The sequence below is a fragment of the Castor canadensis genome, chromosome 13, assembly GCF_047511655.1.
Source record: "Castor canadensis chromosome 13, mCasCan1.hap1v2, whole genome shotgun sequence".
Lineage (NCBI taxonomy): Eukaryota > Metazoa > Chordata > Mammalia > Rodentia > Castoridae > Castor > Castor canadensis.
In genome coordinates this window covers 12215061-12232099 of record NC_133398.1, presented here as the reverse complement: position 1 = coordinate 12232099, position 17039 = coordinate 12215061, and the positions used below count along the sequence as shown (strand labels likewise).

General features: G+C 35.5%; 1 protein-coding gene across 7 annotated transcripts in view; it reads right to left on the bottom strand.

Annotated features, from left to right (window-relative positions):
- Positions 1–657: 657 nt before the first annotated feature.
- Rc3h2 (ring finger and CCCH-type domains 2) overlaps positions 658–17039 on the bottom strand; it is a 62296-nt gene continuing 45914 nt past the window's right edge. For 5 of the 7 annotated variants that reach the window (XM_074051070.1, XM_020165998.2, XM_020165999.2 and 2 more), the window contains 7 exons: positions 11410–11623; positions 10234–10315; positions 9900–9981; positions 9666–9800; positions 9323–9430; positions 9075–9223; positions 3080–8445 (listed from right to left, as the gene is read on the bottom strand). In XM_074051070.1, coding sequence (XP_073907171.1) covers positions 8250–8445; positions 9075–9223; positions 9323–9430; positions 9666–9800; positions 9900–9981; positions 10234–10315; positions 11410–11623 — 966 coding nt within the window. In that variant the 3' untranslated portion in view covers positions 3080–8249. Of the gene's footprint in view, positions 1584–3079; positions 8446–9074; positions 9224–9322; positions 9431–9665; positions 9801–9899; positions 9982–10233; positions 10316–11409; positions 11624–17039 lie in introns of those variants that run through there. The other 2 variants (XR_002212526.2, XM_020166000.2) reach the window with 2 other exon arrangements.

The window sequence follows — 17039 nt, the reverse complement described above, 5'->3', positions numbered from 1 at the left end:
ACTGTGACTTTTTTTTGGGTGGTACTGGGGTTGAACTCACCCGGTCCTTTGTGTGTGTGTGTGCTGGGTACTTTTGAGATGGCCCAGGGCTGGCTTCACTCCAAGTAGCTGAGATTACATGCTTGAGCCACTTGTGTCACTTGATGGTATTCTTTCTCTCCCCTCCCCCTCCAGTCTCTGTCTTCCTACCCCCAGAGTCTCATGTGGCAAAGAACTGACAGCAGTCTTTATCCAATGGGCAGTGAAAAACTGAGGCCCTCATTCCAACAGTGCATAAGGAAGGGAATACTGCCAAACTTGGAAGCAGATCCTTCTCCAGTTGAGCAGAGATGGCTGCAGAGCCAGCCAACACCAGGACTACAGCCTGTGAAAGACCCAAAAGGACCCACTTAAGTTACATCCAGATTCCTGACTTACAGAAACTATGAGATATTAAGTGCTGGTGTGTTATGCTACTATGATTGGGTGTAATTTGATGTGACAATAGAAAATTAATACAAGGTTATTCCATTTCTTGTACCCATTTTAGTAAGTTTATTACTTAAGGAACTTATCTTAGACCTTATTCAAATTATTAATTTCCTGCAAAGGTAGACAAAGAATACCAACATATTTTCTCAATACTTCAGAAATAAAAACTAAATCCACACAAAAGTATACAAATGTTCATAGCTTTATTTGTAATAGCCAAAAATGTGAAACAACTCAAATGCCATTTAATGGGTGAATGGTTAAATAAACCATGGTACATCCATACCAGATCATGGTACTACTCAGTAATATAAAGGGAACAAACTATTAATACATACAATGATTTGGATGGATCTCAAGGGAACTGTGCTGAGTGTAAAAAAGCCAGTTTCAAAAGGCTACATAAGGTATAATTTCAGTTGTATCACAATCTCAACATGACAAAATTAGAGATGGAGGACTGATTAGTGATTGCCAGGGTTTAAGGATTTGAGCATGGGGTTAAGGAAAGAAAATACATGTGAATGTAAAGGGATAGGAGAGATCACTGGGCAGAAGGAACTGTTGTCTTAGTGGTGGTTCTACAAACCTACGTGAGAAAATTGCATAAAACCACACATACACCAGTGCATGTGTGTATGTACACATAAATGCAAATAAAGCTGGTCAGAGCTGAATAAAGTTTGTGGACTGTATAGATATCAGTTTCCTGGTTTTGATATTATGTAAGATGTTATCATTGGAGAAACTGTGACAGGTACAGTCTTCTCTGTACTTTTTGTAATTTGTGAATCTATAATTATTTAAAAATCTAAAGTTTCAAAAAATACTTTGGCTGACCTCCAGTCCCCATGTGCTTAAGTGTCTTTTAAATTGCACCTCCCATTATTCTCCATCTGATTTTGAGAAAACACCTGGAAAGTGAGAGGTACAGTCATGATGCCTTCAAATGAGAATTTGAGATAATCTGTTAAACACACAATATTATTTCAATAGGTATTAACTACAAAGTAAACAAATTCTGGAACTTTATTTTCTTCATTATGTTTCTTCTCCTTTGCCCAGATCACCTATTCACGATTCTTCTTCCTCTTCCTGATCTCAGTAAATCACTGTAGGGTTTATACAAGATTACATGTGAATAACTATCTGTTCTCAGCAATGGAGCCCATGGTTTTTAAACTACTTTTAATTCACCTGTAATGTGTATGTGTCCAATGCACTTTCTATACAACATATCCTGTCAACTATTCCCACCTACTCTACAAACCCATCTCTTTTCCCTCCATCCCTGCTTGGCCATGCTGCCAATGCTTCTTACTACATTGCTGACCTGGCTTCCCTGCTGATCCACTTCCAGCTTCACCTTCCACACTGCCAGAGTGATCTTTCTAAAACTCCAAACTGTTTCAATTATTTAACTTCTGAGACTCCCTCATAGTCTGGTTAGTATGATATTCAATGTCTTTCAAAGGTTCCATCTACCTCTTCTGTGTCACCATGAACAACTCCTCTTAAGTTCTGTGCTTCAGTTATCTTGTCTGTAAATGGTGATAGCAATGGCCCTACATTAAAATATACCTACAGCACATAGAACTGTGTCTGAAACATATTAAGTTCTCTAAGGATTAGCTATTTATATTAGTACTTGGTGCACCTCACCATTCCCTACACACCCCTTCAACAGTAACAGGTGAGAACAGGATCTAATTACCATCACCACTATCTCTTTGAGGCAGAAAGAGGAGAGACCTAAATCACAATCTTGACTCCAAACGTTCTGGTTATGAGATCTTGGCAAGTTATGTGATATCTCAAATATTAAAAGCAGCAGTTACATTATCTATAGTGAAGGATGGTTGTTAAGTTTCAGCAGCTTGTTGTGAAGGTAGAGTAAGTGCTCAGGGTCTTCCCCTTTTATCTATGCTTGATAAAATGTTAGTTACCCTACAAAGTCTAGCCAGAGATCATCTCATGGAGAAGTGCCTCCTCTGGCTCACCACAATTACCAACAGTCCTGTAATTTCCATTTTAAATTTTCATATAGCTGTCTGAGCTCCCAGTGCTACTCAAATTTGTCTTTCCCATTTTCCACACTATGAGCCTCTAAAGAAAAGGCTCATGTTTCCTTAGCCTTTAACCTTTATAACTAGCACAGGCAGGGGTTTAAAACATACCAACCAAGAATACTGAATTAACACTATACTAGACCCAGTGAAAATGGTGACTATATTCACTCAGGCATTCTGTTTATATTCTGAGGCCTGCACAACAGTCCTCAACTTCTATAATATACTGCTTTGTACTAGTTAATGTATCTGACTTATTTTCTCCAACTGTAAACTCAGTACAATCTACATTGTCATCTCCCACTTAGAAAGAGCTGTATATTAAATGAAGTGATGAACAGAATGAAGGAATGTTTTAATCTACTTGGGTTTATTCACTTACTTCAGATCCTTCCTAATGAAATACAGATGAGGCAGATGATCATTTAAATCCCTACTTAAGGAGTGTCCTGTGGCTTTGTTAAACCAGAAAAATGTATCAGGAAAATCAAGACAACTACAATATACCATAAATTTAATATTAATACTAAACAAACAACTTTTAAGGTGGACAAATAATTTTATTTTGTGCATGCAAATACATGTCAAGGACTGCAAACTTTTTCCATCAATTTTCTCTCAAACACTGAAAATCATGATGCTCTATTTTGTGAACAGCCAAAGCTAACATCTCTTCACTTCAGTGCTACAGCAAAAACACACAGAATTCACTCTTTGCTATTCACTATCATCACAACCCTCATTGTTCCATCTCTGCCCGCCCCCCATATACAGGCCCTTATAAGTCCTAGCCTTCCCCCATTTAATCCTATTCCTATAGCACAAAGGGAAACATTACAATTTGGAAATTCAAATTGAAATAAATGGAATAGAATTTATTCCCATATATATTCCCCATTTCATTGTACAGAATTATTTTAAATTATAGTTTTAAATAGAAGCTGAGTATATGCCTTAAAAATGAGCATTAAATCCATCTTAGAGATGGTGCCTGCTTTTTACATGATGGGTGTACACCATCTTTAATTTCATTTACATTTCAATCGAACAATAGATTTGCAAAGAAAATGTCTAATACAGACGTAAAAATATTCACACTAGAGCTTCACAATCGGTTGTACAATTGACAAACAGGCCTCTTTTCCCAAACCTTCCAGCTAAGCAAATTTATAAAGTGTAATCAATGCAACAAGAAAAACATTTTTCTTTCACTTCCAGGGAAAAGAATATGCAATAAACAGTATAAATGCAGACAGCGGTTGCTGCAAGCTAACCACGATACTCCCAAGTGGCTGTACAGTGGATATGTGCAGTACAAATAAAAGCCACATGTGTTGTATCACAACTACAGTATAATTGTTTGCCCAGCTAAGAGAATGCATGCACTTCCATGCCTTGGGTTATTAAAGTGAGGCCTAATTCTTGACAGATTGATGGAATATGTGCAAATGACCTTGGCTTTTGGCAGTACTAAGTGCAGCCAGTGTGTTTTCCACTGGTTTGGGGATATTTTTAAATTCTTATCTTAAAAAAACAAAGAAAAAAAATTGCCAGTTTTGGACTTAAGGGAACACCTGCTCTTAAGAGTAAAAATAAGGTCTCCCCTCAAATGTGGGGTGTTTGATCTGTGATTTTGACTCTTTGCATCCCTTTGCCAGCAAAGGGATACAAAGAAACTGCTAGTATAAAGGAGTTACTAGCAAACTTACTCAATTTATCCAGAAAATGGGATACTCCTTGAGCATGTTCATTTGTGTTCTGCTTGCAAAAGGGGTCCTTATGTAGAAGGAGTTACAGTAAGTAATCCCATCAACACTCTTCATTCACTAAAACACAAGAAAATTTCTTCCAGGAAACTAATTCATAGTTGCAAGGCAACTCTTCCCTTTAATGATTAGTTACCAATACTAGTGACAGTCTGCTTAGAAAATGACTCAAAGAAGCTAGGGAAGAAATACTCAAAGTTGAAATCACATACTGAATTCAATTGTTAAAAATTCCACCCCTGGTAAACAACACAACATATAAAATGCAAAAGCAAGGTAGATGACTTTAAAAACGATTTTTCAAATGTTTAAATGATCCCATTTAAAATACCTATGGTGAACAAGACAACATGAGCTTTAACATCTAAAATGCAAAAGTAAGGTAGTTTTTAAAACAAATTTTTCAAATGTTTAAATGATCCCATTTAAAATTCCTACAAACCACTTTGCATTCTGTAGTTTTCTCAAGGCAGTATATAAAATCAGAATGTGCTTTATATACTTAATATCAACTTGAAATCTGAGTGAAAGTGACTAGATCCTACAAATGGACAATTTCAGTTCTAGTATGGGAGAATTAATTTATTATTCTCTTACTAAAGAGCTAGGGGAATAGGTAGCAGAATCAGTGTCACTGACCTAATGAGCTACCTTCTCTTGAAAATTAGTGTACAACTTTTCATGCATAACACGGTTGCATTGCATGGCATTGAAAGTAAGTCATAGCAGCAAAGGCAAGAGAATCTGATTTTGTTCAGGTACCAATTAGAAGAAATACATGTGTGTAACTTTCTCAGAATTCATAGAATTAAATGAGTTCACAAAAGACAATTTATTGATGCTACATTTATAGCATCTGAATGAGGCACATGGATTTAGGAACGGGACTTAGAAATTGAAAAAAACAAAAAAAAAACTGAGGAAAAAAACCAACAAAAAAAAAAACCTACCACTTTCCTGCTTTCCAGATCTCAGACTACTTTTTCCTGATGAGACCATAGGTAACATGCATATTAATTAACAAATTCCAAATTTCTTCTTCTATTGCTCTCTAGCCTTTGATTCCAAGCGTGTGTACATCACAATGTGTTGGTAAAGGGTCAAAATGAAAATTGCCCTCAATTCTAAAAAGCACATTCTAAGTCTGATTTGTACTATTTTCTTTTGTGACATCAGTAGGTACCATTTTGAAGAAAGATCAGATTAAACTGCTCTTTCTTCTAAAGTGGCTGAGAGCCAATGGCTTTACTTCACATTAAACCCATCATGACAGACAAAAGGTGGTCACTACATAGACAAAGATGCAATACAGAAAAATCTCAATACAGAAACAATTCCTATGTTGTTAGTGAGAAAGAGAGTAAGAATTTAACAATAGTTATTGTCTTATGGGATCACCTGCTGCAAGACAAGCATTATTTTAATATAAATTTTTTGAGACATACCAATAAGGTTGGCAGGTATTTACATACATTGATGCAAATGCAATTTACTGGACAAGTAGGCAAACACCTAAGCAGTTTATCCCAACCCCCTCCAGCAGAGCACAACCAAGTTTCAAAATTTCAATTTTAAAATTAAAAGATAAGGTTAAATACACAAGATCAATTTATGTAGTATATATTCACCCTCAGACCGTGCTGAAGATGTTTTGTGTAGTTCTGTTGCACAGAGGGTTCTTTCCCTGAGGGCACATAAGGAGCTCTCAAACTGTAATAGGTCTCTATTTTGTAACAAAATAGCAATTTTAAAATCTTAAAAAAAAATACATTACCTTCAACATGGAAGATCTCACTATTAAATATCCATGAAATAGACAAACTGGTTTGCATATCCTTTTTGGAACTGCAAATAAAGTACACTGGAAGCATTTCAAATGTAAGCGCATATTTATAGAAAGGATTTGATATAAATTATATAATAATCATGTTCCTGTAATATCCTAGGCTAATTTATAATGTCAGAAATAAGTTAATGTAACATGGTTTAAAACTCTTGTTCCTATTCATTTCAGGTTACAGAGTGAAATAAATAAAACGTCTTTGTAGGGATGGGGAGCACTGGCCATGGCAAAAAAAGGTACAGTACTAACCAAAGAAAACTAAGTCAAGGCTACTGTGTTGTTATGCTACAAACAAACATCTTCATACATGTGAGTATTAAATAAATGTGTAAGATCTTCCATACTGACACCAGAATATCAAAACTACCCTTTGTTTCTCAGGTATATTTACAACTTATCAGTCACCTTATGAGCATGTTCATTAAGACAGGTATCAAACACCAGTATTTACTCATTCTGATCAAGAGATTTCAGGGAAATGTCAACCCTCCCACCCCTGGAAATGTGCACAAAACTTTTATCAAAATCTTATCTGATACAATGCTGTGGTTTTGTAAAATAACTAAATAGCTCAGACGACCAATAACATGATCCTGTTTAAGCATCTTGCTAGCAGGAAAAGCCCTTACATACAGTACACCTGGTGAAAGATCAGCTTGGCTTAAAATATTCCAGTACAATTTTCAGTAAACAACTTCACAGAAGTTAATTAAAAAATAATAACAAAAGTCAAACTAATCTTAAAGAAATGGAGGAAAAAGGAAAAAGACAAACAACAGGAAAGATCACCAGGAAGGAATGCCCCGCTTTTGTTTTCAAATGTTGACTGAAAATTGGGTTTCAATAAAATACCTCCCACAAATCTGAGGCATGGCTAGTTGAACATACTGCATACTTTCAGATGCCAATGAAAACAATTTCAGTCACATTATGGCAGGGCAGATATTATTCATGTTTTTAAGTATGAGTAAATGTTAGCCAATGTTCTGCTATTACATGGTTCATATTCTTATCAATCTAACAATCAGAAAACAAGGAAAATTAACCCTAACATAAAGTAACAATAAACAATACTTAACTAAGATAATGCAATGAACATCCAAATTAATTAGTTTAAATTAAGAACCCAGAAATACCATCTTGTTAGTCAGTGCAAACGCTACATACAGGGTTTTCTCAAGAAAGCTGAAAGCACCTGATTCTTTTGCCAAGTCATCAGATTCAATAATGTACAGGCTTAAATCTGCATTTTAAAAAACTGCCATTACATTAGTGCATAATTTATCAAAATTGTAAAAACGATTCTGCATAACTTAGGAGAATTTAATATCTAGTACATCAGCTGAAAGACTTAGGCACTTGGTTATATTTTTAATTAATTACTTCAACAAGTAGCCTGTGTATAAATATTAACAAAGCAGAAACTATTCTTGAAAAATGTAAAATTAAAAAAAAATGCTACAGATAAAAGCACTGCACCACACTCCTACATATAATGCAGTAAAGAAAGCTAAGATATAACCCTGTAAAATTTTATGGTAAGAATGTCTAAATCCACTCCTCAAAATTAAAAAAAAAATTAAAAAAATAAAAATAAAAAAAGGGGAAAGAAATCCATGCAAAGTCCATGAAAAAGATAAATAAAGCAGCTGGAATGAGATGGAAATTTCTCTCAGTGAAACATAAAATAGAAATAAATAAGTTAATTAAGTCTACTTTCACTAGATGTATCATTGTAGGATCCTGCTAGTTTAATAACTGAGTTGTTAATTTTCTAGAGAAGCCATTTAAAATAGGAAATGGCTCAGTTACTGCACCGGATTGCTACAAACTCATAAAAAGCTGCTTGAAGCTTAAGTTAAATGTTGTCCAAATTCCAATCACTTGTGGAAAGTGAACGTGTTACCCTAGTAAAGTAATTTTTTTTCATAATGCTAATGCAAGAGGGCTTGAAGTATCAAAGAGTCCACAGGAAATGGATGCCCCCAGTAATATCTTTTTTTAAAAAAAATATACATTATATAATATATATTATATATATAAAAAGCTAGTGTAAATGCTTCCATGGTGTGGTCACAAATTTGAAAGATGAACCTCCTTTCAGCTGTTAACCATCTTCCCATTTGCAACAGGTTTTAAAAAGTCACTTTTATCTTCGGACATAACATGAGTTTTCAGCATGAGATTGCCAACACTGACAGATGTGGTGATGGGGAGGCAACTTGCATTGCTAATAGACACTGGGAGTGGCTGACTAAAGCAAGAAGTTACCGGCAGAATTGTTTTTTGTTCCTCCCTGAGAGAAAATAAATGACATTGAAAACAAATTAGCTTTAAGTAAAAACTTTTAAGAGTAACCATACATGTGTAATGTAAGCCTTATCAAACTTTAAGAGCTCCAGCAAAAGCATGCCTTCTTTATCAAGAAAAAGTATCAGAAGTCACTAAAAAGATTCCATTTAAAACAATTACAATAAAAATTTAAATATTAGTTAGTTTAAGGCCATACAAATTATCAAGATTAAGCCAGTATTTTTTGAGAGTAATTATACAAAATGGCAATACTACAGCCAAGAAAATCTTAACATAATATTGAAAATAAGAAATATTTAATCTAGGTTTTAATTCTCCCTCTGTGGTCTAGAAGTTTGGCTAAATTTAGTTAGCATAAACTGATGCCGGAGCACACACTTTTATTCCCCCCCCCAAAAAAAGCATTTTTCAGGTTATTAAAAGGGACTATTTTGTTAATTCAAGTTTACCTCTTCTTTCCTAAAAATCCATACTGACCAAAATCATTGTCCTTTTGTAGAAAGTTTTCTTCTCACAGCATAAAGCCAAAAATGAATCTAACAGAGCATCTACTTCTCTTTAAGCATTAAAGCCCTATGCCCACTGGTTATGAATTGTCTGTCTAACACTCACAGAATCACATGGTCTTCACCTAAACTCTGTCTCTTCTGCTTCAGTGACTCCTTCTGGTGCTGCTGGACTGGATGCCCATTTTCCACTGCTGTTCCATTAAGCAACTGATCGTTTTGAGAACTGATGCCAAGTTGTATGTCCAGGATCTCCTAAGGAAATAAAGTGTTAGTCCTTTAGTATGAAAGTATTTTATAACTTTTAATTTCCAATGGAACAAAGATTTCTAATTATCTAACTGCAGCACTTACTTCAATTTGTTCACTTTGTCCATCAGGTTCATCAGTATCAAGTGCTGAAAGTTCTAATTCAATATCCCTATCAGGCTTAGTATCTGCTGCATCTTCTGTATAATCACTCTGTAAATAAGAAAAATATTAATTTTATACCTGCAGAATCTGGAATCTCCCTTTTAAATTAAAATAGCAATCCCAAAGATTCAACTAAAGAATTAATTAAAAAATCCAGGACTACAACTTTATTTCTATTGTAAGTTTTTAAAAGCAATCAATCATTCATCAGAAAAAGGCATTACTTATTAATACTAAGTAATAGTATTAATGTGTAGCAGCAGAAAGCAAATACATTCTTTACCTCTCCATTTCTCAGTTCCATTTCCTTGCTTAGAAGATTCAAGGTAAGATGACGGCCTTCATCCAGGGAATTCCACTTCTGTTGCATAGCCAAAGCATTAGCCTCCCTCTGAAGAAGTAATGAGTTACTCTTGGCCTACATGAGAAGAGAAGAAAACTCTCAGCTTCCAACTGTAGCTTTCTATCATCATTCTATTTTTTTTTTTAAATCAAAGCTGAGTTACACAGAGCTTACCTGCTGAAGTTCAATGCTCAAAAGGTCTCCAGTACTGGAATGCTTTCTATGACCAGATAAATCAGTAACAATGAATCTGTCTCTTTAAAAAGAAATATGTTTATTGTAGTAGAAGTGAAATAAATGAGGAAACAAGAGCAGTAATAACTCTATGTTTTATGTAAAACATCAACCCTAAAAGTTTCGGTCATCAATCCAAATGTAAATGTTCACACATTTGTTAATAGCTCAAATTAGCAAGGCATATTTCATGGACAATGGAGGTAGGTTTATATTCTAAGAATGCACACAAATCTGGGAATGGAGAATTCCAAAGAATTAAGAGTAATGTTACCGTTCAATATAGTGTGCTGATGTGGCCTCATTGCCATATGAACTCCACCTTGAATCAACAGCATTGACATAAGGGACATAATCTATAGAAATGTAGAAAGCAAGAGTTATTAGAAAAGTGAGAAATCGGTATATGGATATAAATGTGTACTTGTCAAAACAAATATCCAACTAGCCATGTGGTCATGGTAAAACCATTTAATTCTGAGTTTACCATGATTGATAAATGAAGGGAAATTTATTCTCTACCTCACAGTTTGGAAATAAAAAAGTACAGTGCCACCCATGTTTATTGCAGCACTGTTCACAATAACCAAGTTTTGGAAACACCCTAGAAGCCCTACAGTTGATGAACAGATTAAAAAAATGTGGTACACATACAGAATGGAGCACTACTCATCCATAAAGAAAAATGAAACTATGTTGCTTAAAGGTAAATGGATGGAATGTGAAGTAAGCCAATCTTAGAAAGATAAAGGCCAAATGTTTACCCTTATATGTGGAAGATAGATCCAAAAGATAAATGTATACACAAAACCGAACAAGATCATACACATTTATATGTAGAACATGTTTGTAATAGTGGAACTACTCTGCAGAACTTGAGAGAAGAAAAGGAAAAGGGAATGATAAGAGTCAACAATATCAAAATACAATACATCTGTGCAGGTAGAGGACGTAAAGGCATGTATGAAAGCTACTGAATAATAGGGGGATGGAAGAGAAGGGGTAAGGTAGAGTAACAGGGGATTGAAATGACCAAAGTAAAGTATATTCGTTGCTGGGACACATCAAGAAACTCCTCTGAACATTGACTTTGGAATTAAAAATGAAAAACAGGACTATAAAATAGTGTGTGGGGGGGGGTACTTTTGGGAGGGGGAGGGGGAATGGAGGAAATGAAGGAGGATGAATATGGTGGATGTACTTTGTGTATATATATATATACATATAAAATAGGACACTGAAACCCTTTGTAATTGTTTTAGGTAGGGCAGGGAGGAGGATAAGGAGGAGAGGTGGTAGGGCAAACCTAACCAATGGACAATGTAAAGAGCTATTCAGAAATGTCACAATGAATTCCCCTTGTATAATTAATGGATGCTAACAAAAGTTGGAAAAAAACCAAACACAGTGCCTAGAATATTTCAGGCTAAGTATTAGTTAAATGGGTTACCTGATACGCTAATAGGCTTAGTTGCACTTCCTTGGGAAGCAGTTGCCTGGACAGGATCCGTAGTATGGTAACCTGTACGGGAAGATCGGGAAATTGCACCCCATTTTGAGATGATGGGTCCATCACTAAAGGGAATTATTGGGTCTTCTTCTTTTGTCCTTCTCTGAGTTTCAAATAAATGTACTCGTCTTTTAACATCTTCACTGTCCAAGTCCTGCATAAAATAAATATCAATGAAAGGACTGCTGGCAATTAATTGAGCTAACAATACAAGTATACGTTATCAGAAGACATGTAATTAGAGGAGGGCAAGATGGCAGACTGGTGACAAGCACCACTTCCCTGTATCGCCACGAATCTGAAAGACAACCTCAGGCTCATGGCTGCAACAAAAAGTGGAAAATTGAGTATACCTAAAAAGAGGGTACCAGTATAAGGATAGAGAATAACTAGAGATAACTACCCCTAATCAAACCTCTAAAAGTATAAACCTGCAGTAGGCATTAGGGTGTGGAACTGGACCTGCTCCACCCTGCCCTATTCCCCAGTCCAAGATCTTTTTTTTTTTTTGTACCTGTCCAGACCTGAACTGCTTCTAGAAAAGCCACCTCTGACAGCCAATAAGACAACTATACAGAGAACTAAGAAACCAACCTACATTTGTGTATCAGCATCCAGACCACACAGATGGGACTGGAAAACAGCCAGGTGGACAGTTTCAGTCCAGAGGACTAGTACATAGTCCAGCCCTGCATGCCAGGGCAAATTCATTCATCTGACCTCTGAGAAAATCTCTGGCTAAGCTGGCAAACTAATGTCACACAGGAGCTTGATGAGAGAGACCAACTGAGACTCACTGTGTAACACAGCAAGGTTGTGGGGATTAAGATTTTTTCAGACACTGAGAGCCATGTGCTCTCCTCTACTGAAGAGCCCAGCTGAAGAAATTGAGAACAGGGGGTAGCACAAATCTTAGGCAGAGAGGGTATCATTCCAGCATTTAGAGTTGCCACCTGCTGGCCTCTGCTGCAACTCCACTCACTGAATGAGGGGTTCTGCCCACTCAGTTCTTTCCACATTACAATAAGAAGTCTCAACCCCCCAGCCTCCATTCTACTGGTACCTGTAGCTCCAAAACAATTCCACCAGCAAAGTGTTCTGTTAAGAGAATTGCCTGGAGTGTGTCAATCATGGTCCAAACTGTTCTTTCCTTCCATCCTGAGGCCCTGCCTACATTCTAAGCTTAGGAATTTCTTCTTATTGCAAAAACCTCTGTACTGTCAAAATGGGCCTGTCACACCAAAATCTGCCCTCCTGAAGCTGCTCCTTTAACAGCCACAAAAAGAACTGATGGAGGGAATATCAACACTTCTCTCCAGCAAGAAATATAAACCCTTTTTATTCTTTTCTTCTAATTTGTTTTCATTTGGCTGTTTCTTTTTTCTTATAATTTTGTTTTTAATTGTCAGAATCTTTTTTTATTTCTCAATTTTTTTCTCCTTATTTCCAAGTCATTTTCCATTTCTCAGTTATAACTATACAGTGCTCTCGTCCTATTAGCTCCTGCCTATCTCTCCTTCTTCCTATCCTCCTACTCCCCTCCTTTCGCCATGCCCATTTCCTATATTATTCAATTCCCAATCTTATAGCTTTCAACCAGTGGTAAGCTCCCAGATGATCCCTGTAGAAACCAGAGTTTTGTTTTCACACAACCTTAATGGGGAGACAGATAAGGGTTCCAATTGTTTATACTTAACTCAAATATTTGGATTATGGCTCAAAATGTTCACCTTGTACTATGGTAGTTTCTCCACATATGTGAGGAAGCAAAAGAAAAGCTTGGCCAAACAGATGTGCAAATCACAGAATAGAAATTTAAACGTGAAAAACCAAGGCAATGTCTCCCCTCCAAAACCCCAATAACTCAACAACTGAATCCAAGGAAAATGAATTGGTTGAAAAGTCTGATAGAGACTTCAGAAGCCAACTATTAAAAATGATCAGTGACCTCAAAGAGGATTCAAATAAGCAGATAAATGAAGTGAGGAAGTCAATTCAAGACCTGAACAAAAAAGTCAGCAACGTGGAAGAGAAATTCAGCAAGGAAATGGAAATTATGGGGGGAGGGAACCCAAGTAGAAATGTTAGAAATGAAAACAGCAATAAATCAAAACCCACAATGGATAGTATCATCAGCAGATAAGATCAAACAGAACAAAGAATATCAGAATTGGAAGACAAGATTGAGGAGATGTTGCATACAATCATTAAAAAAAAATGAGTACCTATGAATACAACACACAAGAATTACAACACACAAGAATTCTAGGACACAATCACAAGATCAAACCTAAGAATTCATGGGAGCTGAAATGCAAACTAAAGGGACAGTAGATTTATTCAATGAAATCATAGCAGAAAATTTACCAAGGCCATGTAATGATAGGTACCCGTGGACAGGAAGCATTCTGAACTCCAAATAGACATGACCAGGAAAGAACTCCATGTCATATCATAATTAAAATGCCAAAACTACAGGAAGGACTCTGAAAGCATAAAAGAAAACCGCCAGCTTACATACAAAGGTAAACATGTAAGAATCACACCAGGCCTCTTATCACAAACTCTAAAATCCAGAAAAGTAGGCCCAATATAATTCTGAGAAAGAATAACTGCCAGTCAAGAATACTATATCCAGAAAAGCTGTCCTTTGGTCTCAATGGAGAAATAAGGACCTTCCAGGATCAGTTCATGTTCACCAAGCTTGCATTACATAAGATACTTATGGGAATATTTCACATAGAAGACGAAGAAAAACAATCACAAACATGAGAGGCCAAGAAAGAATAAAACTCAAAAGGGGAACTGATGAACCCATGAGAGCTAGGAAAGCAACAAGTATGATCAACTCAGCAAACCAGCAAATCCTGAAGACAAACAAAAATGACAAAAGTAAAGAGCAATCAATACTAGATCTGACCTGGAAAAAAAGCAGTACAAACACAGGAATCAGTAAATACCTCTCAAACATAACCCTAAATGTAAATGGACTTAAATCTCCAAAAGACATTGATTGTCTAATTGAATCAAAAGGCAAGATCCAAAAATCTTGTCCATAAGAAAGACACCTCATAACCAAAGACACAAACAAACTAAAATCAAAGGTTGGAAAAAGATATGCTAGAGTGTGGAAAGTGAAAGCAAGCGGGATTAACTAATCTGCTGATATCAGATGAAGCAGATTTTAAGCTTAAATCAGTCAAAGAGATAAAGATGATCACTATATACTAATAAAAGGAACAATTCAGCAAGAAGATATAACAATTTTAAATACAGATGCACCAAACATCAGTGCTCTTGAGTTCATAAAACAAACACTTCTGAGCACAAAGGAATAGATAGGTCCAGATACAATAACAGTGGGAGATCCCAACGACTCACTTTCATCAACAGATGGAAAACATTCAGACAAAATATTAGCAAAAATATCCTAGAAGTAAACAATACCATGGATGAAATGGACCTAATAGGCAAAATAACAGAGTATTCCTTATACAGCAACAGATTAAACATTTTTTCCTCACCAGTCCAAGGAACTTTCTCCAAAATAGATCCTAGGTCATAAAGCAAATCTCAACAAAAACAACAACAAAAAAAAGAAATAATCCCATATCCTAATAGACCATAATGGAATAAAATTAGAAAATAATGGCAAGGAAAACTACAAAAACCATTCATACTCATGGAGACCGAACACACTTTTAATCAATAAGCCACTGTAGAAATCAGAGAAGAAATCCCTAGACTCAAAGGAAAATGAGAACACAACTGACCAGAACCTAAGGGACACAAGCAAAGGCAGAGAAGTTTATAGCCATAAGTGTAATATCAGAAAATTAGACTTCCAACAATCTAACAATACACCTTAAATTCTTAGAAAAACAAGAATAAGCCAGTCCCAAAAGTAGTAGACAGAAAGAAACTATAAAAATTAGAGCAGAAATTAATGGAGACCAAAAGACCAAAAGACCAGTTAACATGGATCAATGAAACAAAAAAGTTGGTTCTTTGAAAAGATAAAATAGGATCAACAACCCTTTAGCCAAATTAACCAAAAGAAGAAACGAAAAGCCCCAAATTAATAAAATCAGAGATGAAAAGGGGGATATTACAACAAAAATCAATGAAATTTAGAGGATCATATGGGAATATTTTAACAATATGTACTCCAGCAAACTGGAAAATCAACAAACAAATAAATTTCTCATAATATGATCCACTAAAATTGAAGCAAGAGGACAACTTAAACAGAGTTATGAGTATATTAATGAATAATGAGATTTACACAGTTATAATGAACCCCCGAACAAAGAAGAGCCCAGGCACTGAGTCACCAATGAATTCTATCAGAAATTCAAATAACTAGCATGAATGCTCCTCAACTATTCCAAAAACTACAAAGGGAAGGAATACTACAAAACTCATTCTACAAAGCTAATATGAACCTAATACCAAAAGCAGTTATAGGCAAATATTCCTGATGAACACAGACACAAAAAACCTCAATAAAATACTTGCAAACTGAATCTGACAACACATTAAAAAGATCATGCACCATGATCAAGTAGGTTTCATTCGAAGGATGCAAGGATGGCACAACATACACAAATTAGTAATCATAATGCAATACAGAAACAGAATCAAGGACAAAAAACCACATTATCTCAATAGACGAAGAAAAAGTCTTCGACAAAATTCAAAACACTTTCATGATAAAAGCTCTGAAAAAACTAGGAACAGAAACAACATACATCAACATCATAAAGACTATGTATAAAAAACCTATAGCCAACATTGACTAAATGGGGAAAGATTAAAACCATTTCTTCTAAAATCAGGAATGAGACAATGGTGTCCACTTTCCTCATTCTTATTCAATATAGTACTGGAATTCCTAGCCAGAGTAATAAGACAGGAGAAAAAAATAAAAGGAAGAGGTCAAATGATCACTATTTGGGCATGATATTCTCTTACACCTAAAAGACATGAAAAACTTGACAAAAAGACCCAATCTTAGATCTCATAAATACGGTCAGCAAAGTAGCAGGATACAAAATCAATGTATAAAAATCAGTAGCATTTCTATATATCAACAATAAACAGAATAAGAAAGAAATCAGGAAAACAATACCATTCATGACAGCATCAAATACCTAGGAATAAATTTAAGGAAGGAAGTGAAAGACCTATAAATCACTGAAGAAAAAAACCAAAGAAGACATTAGAAGATGGAGGTACATCCCATGTTCATGAATTGGCAGAATCAATATTATTATGAAAGTGACTATATTACCAAAAGCAAATCTATATGACCAATGCAATCCCCATCAAAGTTCCAATGACATTCTTCACAGGTAGAAAAGTCAATCCTAAAGTTCATATGGAAGCATAAAAGACCTTGAACAGCCAAAGCAATCCTGAGCAAAAAAGAACACAGGAGGTATCGCAATCCCTGACATCAAACTATACTACAGAGTCACTGTAATAAAAACAGCATGCTACTGGCACAAAACAGATATAAAGACCAATGGGATAGAATTGAAAACACAAACACAAAACCTACACAAATA